The sequence below is a fragment of the Echinops telfairi genome, unplaced genomic scaffold (genome assembly GCF_000313985.2).
Source record: "Echinops telfairi isolate 266 unplaced genomic scaffold, ASM31398v2 ScPeMD7_7416;HRSCAF=8454, whole genome shotgun sequence".
NCBI lineage: Eukaryota > Metazoa > Chordata > Mammalia > Afrosoricida > Tenrecidae > Echinops > Echinops telfairi.
In genome coordinates this window covers 1,914,410-1,924,764 of record NW_022111316.1, presented here as the reverse complement: position 1 = coordinate 1,924,764, position 10,355 = coordinate 1,914,410, and the positions used below count along the sequence as shown (strand labels likewise).

Sequence of the window (10,355 nt, the reverse complement as noted above, 5' to 3'; positions counted from 1 at the left end):
TAGTTCCAACCCCATTGTTGTGATCCTTTGCAGGCATCAGATAGACAACCCCCCTTCTGTCCCTAATCTAGCTGCCTAACATGATCAGTTGAAACCAAATTGATGGTAAAATGCAAAATAAAACTCCTCCATGGAGTCCTCAAAGCTGTGACCTTTCCGAAGCAGATCTGTCTTGTGAGACCCCTCTGGGTCGATTTTAACTCTAAGCTTTCAACTAGGAGTCAAGCACATATCTGTTCACACCATCCAGGGGCTCCTATTTAGATCGAAACCCGTATAAGCTATAATATTTATATCAGTTAGTTCTAGTTATGTCTTGAAGTGCCCCTTTTAGGAGAGATAGCTAAAATCTCAGTCTCCTTGCGTCAAACCCTATTTCTTTCGCAGAGAGCACATTTCTGCAGAATAGGCATAATGCTGTCTTTTGGTTTTGTTCTTTATCTCAAACGACATATTGAGGAGTAATAGTTGCTAGGAGCTGTGATGTTGTAGTGGTTATGTGATGGGCTGTTAACTGCGAGGTCAATAGTTTGAAACCACCAGCAAGTTCCCTGGAAGAAAGACAAAGCTTTCTACTTTCATAAAGAGTTAGTCCTGGGAACTCCCAGGGGCAGTACTTCCCTGCCCTATGGCATGCTATGAGTTAGCATGAGCACAATGGCCCTGAGAATAGTTGTATAACTAACCGTTATTGTACCAAGTAGAACGCTGATGGAAATGGTTGAGAATCCATCTATCAGACAAGAGGTTGGTAATTCAAACCAAAGTGCCTCCTTGGAAGACAAGCCCAGTAATCCTACTTCACAAAGGCACAGTCTTGAAACCCCTCTTCTACTCTGCACACATGGGGTCCTCATCTGTTTGAAAGATGAGGCATTCTCCTTCTGTAAAGAGTCTCAGAATCCCACAGGTGGATGCTACCCGGTCCTATAAGGTCACTATGAGTCAGAATTGACTCAATGACAGCGAGTTGTTTTCAGTTTAATAACATCAATGAATGAAGTATAATAAGCACTTTCTTCCAATTCTCTTAATGATCTCAGCGTTATCTGTATTTTATAATAAAAAGAAAAAAGTTGAGTTACCCAAGACCAAACATACTAGTAGTAATTAGTTCATTCAAGCTTGTTAAACTATACAATTCACTTTTGGAGCCACTGAAATAAAACAAAATTGGTGAATGTAGTAGTCAGCTGAGAAGACTTAGAAGGCCTTGCCTCACAGAACAGAGTTCACAGAACAGTGAACTTCTATTAGGATGAGAGAAAAGATTGAAAATGGATAATAGTAATGGTTGGCCTAGGCAATAATTTCAATGTCACTGAGCTTGTACATGTAAAGGATTCTTCATGGAGGACAAAGACAATGACTAGAAAGCCAGAGGGTGGAAGTGCAGTAATTTATGGCTCTTCTACCCGTAGTCAGTTTTTATTATTCCCACTAAATGACTTTTCTCTGTGAAAGAAGGTGGAGCAAGATACGAATTGTATTCTGTAATTCAACTATGAGTGAATGCCCATCCTACGGGGTGTAAAGTGAGACACCTCGAAAGTAGGGAATGGGCTCCTATTACCAGCAAGCGAGCTGGCAGACCCTGCATCTGGTTTGCCTTTCTCCCCGGACCCTCTGGTTCTTCGCTCCTGAGCTGCAACCTATCCTCTGTACTGATTTCACCAGCTTCTGCAGCCTTCCAAATGAGGAGTATCCTCCAGACGAATGTCTGCATTTGGATTTGAGACAGAGCAGCACCCACAACTACATGAGCCATTTTCGTTGTGAGTCCTGGCTGGCGGTTGCCGTGATTTGCAGAACACAGGAACATAAGGAAATATATTAAGGAGAGGCATGATGGCTGGTGTCAGATGATGGAGACACAACAGTCTGGAAAAATTGGGTGTTTGGGACGTATTCAGCCTCTACCTTCTTGGGACTAGTATTGTATTAATTTTTCAAAAGTACATTGCTTCTACATTTCACCAACACCAGCATTTAAATGCATTAATTCTACTCAACTTTTCATTGTTCACTGTCCAATTTTCACATGAATATGATGCAATTGAAAATCCTATGGCGTGGTCCAGACACACCTTACTCCTCAAACTGACGTATTTACTCTTCAACACTTTTAAGAGATCTTTTGCTGAAAATTGGCTCAATTCAAGTGTGGTGAAGTGAAAATTTTAATATGACTCTTTTATTTATCATATTTTTTGTGATGTATCATAAATTCTGTCCCCTATGCTAAGGACAATATTAATGTGAGATGCATTATGGGTTTTCACCTTATTAGATGGTGTGAATTAAATCACTGCCCTTTGTTGGTGGTGTGAATTAAATCACTACACTTTGGGGGTCTGCTGAAAAACAAATACCACACTTTTATCAAAGCCATTCCTCTGGGGTGTAAGAGAGGCAATGAAGAAACAGAGAGAGAATCCTGGGACCATCGGAGGAGAAGAACCAGCAGTCAAGTACATTAAGATCCCAGCATAAAGTGGTAGAGGCCGAGATCAGTGGCACCAGAGGGGTAGATCTCACGGAAGAGGGAAAAGAAGCCAGGCCAGACAAAGCCAAAGAGACCATGAGGCAGTGAGGTGGAGGAGCAGACTTGCACTTCACGATAGATCATGATCTGCTCTTTTTAATGATGAAGGTGACATCATTTCCCTTCAAGCTGTCATTCCTGACATAGTAAAACACATGATTTCCAGTTCATTTCACCTCAGGCATGCCTAGAATATCGATCAATATGGATTCCACTGTATTTTTGACAATTTCTACTCTTCCTAGATTCATATTTCATATATTCCATATTCCTGTTATTAATGGATATGCTCAGCTATTTCTTTTCATTTTTATTCATGCCCCATCAGCCAATGAAGGTCCTGCGAGCTTTGTTCATCCATGTTACCAAAATTGGCTCGACTTTGAAATGTACAAAGGCCTAGAGTTAGAAAATTAAAAAGGAAGAACACACTCAACCTGTCTTAAACTGAAAAAAATGAAGAAAAATTCAAGACTCTAAGTGCAATATTGAAAGATTCTAAATCTACAGGCAAACTATTGGATGATTCAGGAAGCCTTGCACTCATCATAATCCCACTAACACCTCAGGTGGAAACCAGAACTCTCAGTGACAAATGTCCTGTTGTTATTGTGAGACCTGGTGTGACAGAGCAGACCTGCCCCATAGGGTTTTCTAGGCTACAGTCTTCACAGATGTTCACCAGGGCTTTCTCCTGGGAACCAGGTGGGTTCAAGCCACCAACCTTTCATTTCACAATCAAGCACTTAACTGCTGTGTCACCTGGGCTTCTGGAAAATGCCTGACTCCCAAAAATCCTGTTTGGACCATAGCTCCTCAGTCTGGGAGAAACAAAGGAATACAAGTATCAAGATGAAGGCAGGTATGTTGGTATAGACACCAAGACTGTAGAGCTGGTTCCAGAGATTTCCAAAAACAAAAAGAATGTTGGAAAATAAGAAATCAGTATGATTCATCAAAAAAACAATTGGGACCTTGAGAACAAGACATAATTTACCTCTGATGAACTGGAAGCAGGAAGATGAACCAGGATGCATATCAAATATACTGCTTCTAGGCTTGGCCGGCACCTGTCTCTCTCCCAACACTACATCTTTCTCCAGAATCCAAGCAGCTTTCCAAATTTACACTCCTTGACAGGGATGACATACTTATTAAACAGGAAACTGTGAATTATTCATGCTTACTTACTAAATGGTAGTGAACAGTTTCACATGGTTTCACCACACCTGTGAAACTGTTCGTTACAGATAAATAAGTAAACACAACTAAACCCATGCTTACCTTGCTTATTGGGGAGCCTGCTTCTGTGTTTTCTCTTTGAGGAAAATGGAAGTTTACCTTCCGAAACCTTTTCAAACAGTGTCCATGGGTCTCTTCCCAATACTGATATCCTTTCACGCCTAATTTGTATTCTTTAGGCTATATAAATCACATAACCTTAAGAATAGTCCTTGAACACTGTGAGCCACGATAGCAGAGAAGGAGGAGGTAGGGAGGCCGGTGTCAGAGATAATGGAGAAGTGGGAAAGTGCAAATTGGATTAATCTCTTTATCATCACTGACTGCCATGGAGTCAATGTTGACTCCTGGTGATGCCCTGTGGGTTTCCAAAATTTAACTGTCTCCAGAAGTAGAAAGCCCAGTCTTTCTCCCGAGAAGCTGCTGGTGGTTGTGAACTGCCAACCATGCGGATTGCATAACCACTACACCACCAAGGCTCCATCTGTATCATGAGGAGGATCCTTATCAGAGATGATGATTTCACTATAAAGAGCATGGTCTTTTTTTAAAAAAAAATCAGTTTATTGGGGGCTTATCACAATACATACATACATACATTGTATCAAGCACATTTGTATGTCTGCTGCCGTCATCATTTTCAAAACATTTTCTTTCTACTTGAACCCTTGGTATCAGCTCATTTTCCCCCTCTCCCTCCCCCACCTTCCCTCCCTCAGGAACCATTTATAATTTATAAATTGTTATTATTTTTTCATCTCTTACACTGACCGATGTCTCCTTTCACCCATTTTTTTATTGTCTGCTCCCCAGGGAGGGGTTTATATGTAGAGCATTGTGATTGGCTTCCCTCTTCTCCTCCACCTTCCATTACTCTCCTGGTATCCTTACTCTCAATATCAGTCCTGAGGGGTTTATCTGTCCTGGATTCCCTGTATTTCTAGCTCTTATCTGTACCCATGTACATGCTCTGGTCTAGCCAGATTTGTAAGGTAGAGTTGGGGTCATGATAGTGGTGGGGGAGGGAAGCATTAAAAAACTAGAGAAAAGTTGTATGTTTCATTGGTGCTATACTGCACCTTTATTTGCTCCTCTCTTTCTTGTGACCCTGCTATAAGGGGATGTCCAATTGCTTACAGATGGGCTTTGAGTCTCCACTCCCCACTTCCCCTCATTCACATTGATATGATTTTTTTGTTCAGGGTGTTTGATGCCTGAAACCTGATCCCATCGTTTCCGCATGATCACACAGGCCAGTATGGTTTTTTCATGTGGACTTTGTTGCTTCTTAGCTAGATGGCTGCTTGCTTGTCTTCAAGCCTTTAAAACACCAGATCTATATCTTTTGATAGCTGAGCACCATCAGCTTTCTTCACTACATTTGCTATGCACCTATTTTGTCTTCGTCGATCATCTTGGGAAGGTGAGCATCCTGGAATGCAAGGTTATTAGAACAAAGTGCTCTTGCATTGAAGGGAGTACTTGAGTAGAAAGGCCATGGTCTTTATTATGCTCCCCCATTGCCTCCTAACTCTTCTGATTTCTCCTCTAATTCAATCCAAATTTAACACTATCAACGATTACTCCCCTAAAGTTCACATCTGAATGCATTACCTGCCAGCTCAGGATGTTTACCATAGTACACCATGGCACCCAAAGTCTTTAGGATAATGTGTCAGTTCCTTTTTAGCCCTCCTTCAAGCCATCTTTTCTGAGACTGTTGCTCCCAAACACCATCTTTTCCCAGACCATGGACAATCTGCCATTCTTAACACATCTGGAAGATCACTAGTTTTTTTGTCCCCAAATCTATTTCTATTGAATCAATTCCAACTCATAGTTACACTGTATGGCAGAGCAAAATTGTCCCATAGAGTTTATGAGACTAAATCTTTACAGGAGCTGACAGCCTCATCTCTTTCCAGTTTGAACCAATGGACCTCACAGGGCCACCAAAGGTCCATCTAACTGCATTCATATCACCATCTTTTCAGATAGCTGCTGTGCATTAAACTACAGAAGCACCAAGGTTCCTTCTTGGCTAGCCTAATAAATGATAATTGACAGCTATGAACTTTTGGTGAAGCAAACAATAGGAAAATTAAGAGACCCCTATGGAACACATATATTTAATGACAAGGAAATGAGTGGTTTCTTTGTTTAATGGTTATTACAAATAAAGGTGCCTACATTTCAGGAGACTCAAACTTTGCTTTCTTACAATGGTGGGATTTTTCATATTATCATGAAATTTCAGTTTGTGCCAAATATTTTCCTGGTTTTTTTCCCCCCTTAAGGTCTCAATAGTTCTTCATATCCAGAATTAACAACGTTGGAGTTTTTCTTGGCACTCCGAGGCAGGAAAAGCACGCCCTAGAAAGAATAAAATATAGTAATTTTTCAGACCTCAGTCGGATTAAATTTAATATATATTTCTTTTTATACCACTTCCTACAAACTTTGTATACAAAACTCTTAGTGATTCAAGACTAATAATGCACATTACTAAGCAGTTCAAATACTGACAGTCCCTAATTCCAAATGAGATCTGTCTTTAGTAGGTCTTTAAGTCAAATTTGCAGATAAGTGAGAACTGGTGCTTATGGTTCTAATTAAGACCCATCACATGCTCCATTGGGACCTGTCTGCTCCTATAAAGATTTACACTCTCAGAAATCCTCAGGAGCTGTTCTACTCTCTCCTGTAGACTTGCTGAGTAGAATTTGACTTCTCACAGTATACTTGATTTATTTGATTTTTAATTTCAAAGAGTGATTTAAAAGCTGTGCACACAGTACCAAGGGGAGGTGATTGTGTTGATGGATGTGTTACAAGCAGGGATTGGTTCAATCTTTTCAAATAAGGGCAAATGAACATAACATTGTGGTCATTCATGACCCAGGGATTTTTTTGTAATTGCTAATTTTCAGTCTAGTGTTCATTAGATTTGGATAAAGTAATTTGATCCAGTTACTCTAGTATAATATATAGGTTTATTGTGCCAACCTGACCAATAAGAACATGTGGGATTAATAAGGTTGGAGTTTGATTAGAGGGCAAAGAGATACATGGTTCAGTAAGGCCTGCCCCTCTTTCTTGCTTTCTAGTGATAGGTCCAGTGTGTGGCTGCTTTAGCTAGTTTTCTGCCTCAACTTGTGAGCTACACTACCTGTGGCACAGCCAACCCTGGATTATGTCGCTAGAGCTTAAGATTCCTCCGAGACCTGCTTCACCATGCTGCTGGTATATACATCGCTTGAGCTTGAGGCTGGTGGATCCTGTTGTCTGGCATTGCTTGAGTTCAATATCCCATCTGGGCCTGCTTTGCTAAGCTCCTGAGCTGCCAACTGATGGTGACCTGCCCTGCTGTTTTCTGCCTGCAATGCCCAAGGGTGGACTCAGGTGTCTGCTTCTTTGATCTTGGACCCAGAAGCCCTCATGATTTGAGGAACTTCCAGTATATTAACTGTTCCACAGATGTGAGTTGAACTGAGCCCTCTGTAGTTCTGTGCGGACTAATTAGCTGTTATATTCCTATATACATATATGGAGAGAGAGAGAGAGAATATATATATATATTAAGTGTCCTGGTTTTGTTTCTGTAGAGAATCCTGCCTAACACATCAAGTGCTTGGTTGTAGTAAGACGATATTACATGGGATTTCATTCAGCAATATGTCTTTATATTTTTTATATATAAAATGTATATATTTTACTTTATATATTTTAGGAAATATATATTTTAGGAAAATATATATATTTAGGAAAATATATATATTTAGGAAAATATATATAGGAAAAAACAATATAATTTTAAGATGCCAAGGAATGAAAATTGGGAGCACAGGGCCCTGAGGTTACTGTGTACTATCAGTCAACACTGACTCATAACAACCCTCTGAGAGAGAGTAGAACTTCCCCCACAGTGTTTCCTAGGCTATGGCCTATCCAGGAGCTGATTGACAAGTCTTTTCTCCCACAGCGTCTCTGGTGGTTGGTTAACTATAGAGTGGTTAACCATCGCATCAGCAGAGCTTCTTACAGGCCACTTACTGAATCACAGATGCAAATGCCCTTTACTAGTCAAGGCTATTCCAGAGACTTGTGGCTGTGGTGGAAAGGTGACAACCCAAGTTCCTGTGACTCAAACACAGGCAGAAATCATGACATCATGCTGGTCAAGTCTTGGCTTCCCAAACCAGTTTCTTTATTTGCAGAATGGGAGAATTGGACTAAGTGATTGCTCTGATTCAACTCTGCTGGTTCGCCACTCAACTACCCTCTGCCCTGCTTACTTACCTCCTTCCATGATACCATGTGTATTTGATCACCAAGCAACTGTCCCGCCTGTTCCTTCTGCAATGCTTGTTGACATAGGTCAACACAGCACAGCTGTTAAGGTGCACCAGGCAAAACTCCGTGAGGCCAGCCGGCATACTCACCCCTGAGAAATCAGAGCGTGTCTGTTTCCACCAAAGCACAGTAGCAAGCGCACCAAGAGAGAACTCCAGCACAGTGAACACCAGCATCAGAATCAACAGTCCCTGAAATGCAGGCAATCAAAGGTCAGTCAACCCTGAGGGTCTTGTTGGCGGGAGATTGCAGAGACAAAGGGTGCCTTTTCCATGAGGGCATCATCACGAAGAGAATGCTGCTCACTGTAAACCTAGCTATTGTCTCCGTTGAATGAGCAGTTTGCTCACTGAGAAGAAGGGTCTCCTCTGAAGAGTAATTAAGTCAACCCACTTTATACATTCGTGGCTTGACATTAATTGAATCAATTAATCGACTTCATACATTCATCTTGCCCACAGTTGAATCAATTGACCTACTATTTATTGTCTGACTTCTCTGAGACAAACCTGGTTTTGATCATATTGCTACTTAGGAGCATAATTAATCTACTCCTCAGGACTCCTCGGAACTGAGGAGCGCTGGCTTTCAGTCTAGCCTCGCCATTACCACTTCAAATGGCTTTCTGAGTCTGGGCAAGTCTATCATTTTCTTGCTTCTGTGCCCTCGTTTGTCAAATGTTTACAAGAACGTTTCCTTCTCAGAGATTTGTGATGAGTCCCATGAAGATTAGACTGTGCATGTCCTTAAGTTTTCTGTACCTTTCTTAATTTAGGAGAGTGAGAAAGAATAATCAAAGTAAAAAGGTGAAAAATTTCCTAACAACCCAGAACAACTAACCAACCCACAAAAGTCCTGTATCAAGAGCTGAAGTCCTACTATTTCTCTCCTAGAGCATCTTTTATGATGTAGAACTGGCCACCTGATAGAATATGGGTTTGATTGATTGCACAAACCTCTAAATTATGTACACACAGGCAAAGAAGGGATGTAAGTTACCCATACTAGCTAAACAATGTCCCTGTAAACAAGCTCAATAGAATCTCTTTTATTGACAATGTACAATTAACCCCTCTTGAATCCTCACTTATCCACTCCACAAACCAAACATAATACACTGCTATCGAGTTCAATTTCTGAAACCTCAAGTCTTTACAGGAAGAAATAGCCTCATCTTCCTCTCTTAGAGAAGCTGGTGGGGTTTTAGCTGCTGATTTTGTGGTTCGCAGCCCAACACCCATCCACAGTACCACCAAGGGCTCCCCACAAAATCCCCCTTCTGAACTCCTCTCCAGACTCACTCCCACCCACTACTCAACCTTTATAACAATTACTAAGTGGTGCTGCTTTACACCAGTTACTATCAACACATATGCAAATGCCTTCTCTCTTTCTAACCTCATGAATTCCTGGAAAAGCACCTGGGCCAACCAACCAGGAGTAAGGTGGAAGCGTGAGTGTCACCCAGAGCATTCTATCTAGCCATCATCCAAAAGAAACCTCAGTTTATCTCACATTTATGGTTATATAAAGTCAATGGTCCACGTCTTTGTGTTGTTCTTTCTTTTCTCAATGTGTTGTTGACCATAAATCTGCCCCTTAATATTTCAACTAAAGACATATTATTCCTTTTAGTGAAACTTTGTGGTTTACCTTCTTCTATTCTCTTCTTCATTCATTGTTTTCATTTCCTTCCAAACACTATCAGTTCACATCCCCATGTAAACTTGTGATTCTTATCTGATATATATATATATATATATATATTTAAGTCCACCTCTGAAAATTAAAATGAAGGAAAAAAAGGTGTTCCCTCCTCACCTGATAAATTCTTATCATCACTGCAAACACAAGAAAGAATAGCCCTCATTGTCAAACCTCTGCATTCTTCAGTACTACTGTGTTTCTCAGAAAGTAAGACATCCCCTGAAAATAAGACCTACTTACAGGTTTGCCTCTTGCTGAAATATAAGACACCCCCCCCAATAAGACCTCCCTGAAAAATAAGACCTCCCCGAGAATAAGACCTCCCCAATAATAAGGCCCCCAAAGCCACCTTAACTCTGGACCCTGGACCACAGTGGTGGGCACCACCACACAGCTCGCTGTTGGCCGCAGCGCAGCCAGAGCAGACAGGAAGTCTGAGGTCTCTTTTAATCAGAGAGCTTGTGCCACCGCCAGGACAAGCTGCCACCTGCTGCTCGCTCTGGCCTGA

The 10,355-nt window shown here is 41.1% G+C and overlaps 1 protein-coding gene across 2 annotated transcripts in view; it reads right to left on the bottom strand.

The window, feature by feature from the left end:
• Positions 1-5,902: 5,902 nt before the first annotated feature.
• LOC101641369 (membrane-spanning 4-domains subfamily A member 6A) overlaps positions 5,903-10,355 on the bottom strand; it is a 19,541-nt gene continuing 15,088 nt past the window's right edge. For both annotated transcript variants that reach the window (XM_045297082.1, XM_004715024.2), the window contains exons 6-7: positions 8,230-8,331; positions 5,903-6,160 (exon numbers count right to left, since the gene is read on the bottom strand). In XM_045297082.1, the coding sequence (XP_045153017.1) occupies positions 6,080-6,160; positions 8,230-8,331 (183 nt within the window). In that variant the 3' untranslated portion in view covers positions 5,903-6,079. The remainder of the gene's footprint in view (positions 6,161-8,229; positions 8,332-10,355) is intronic.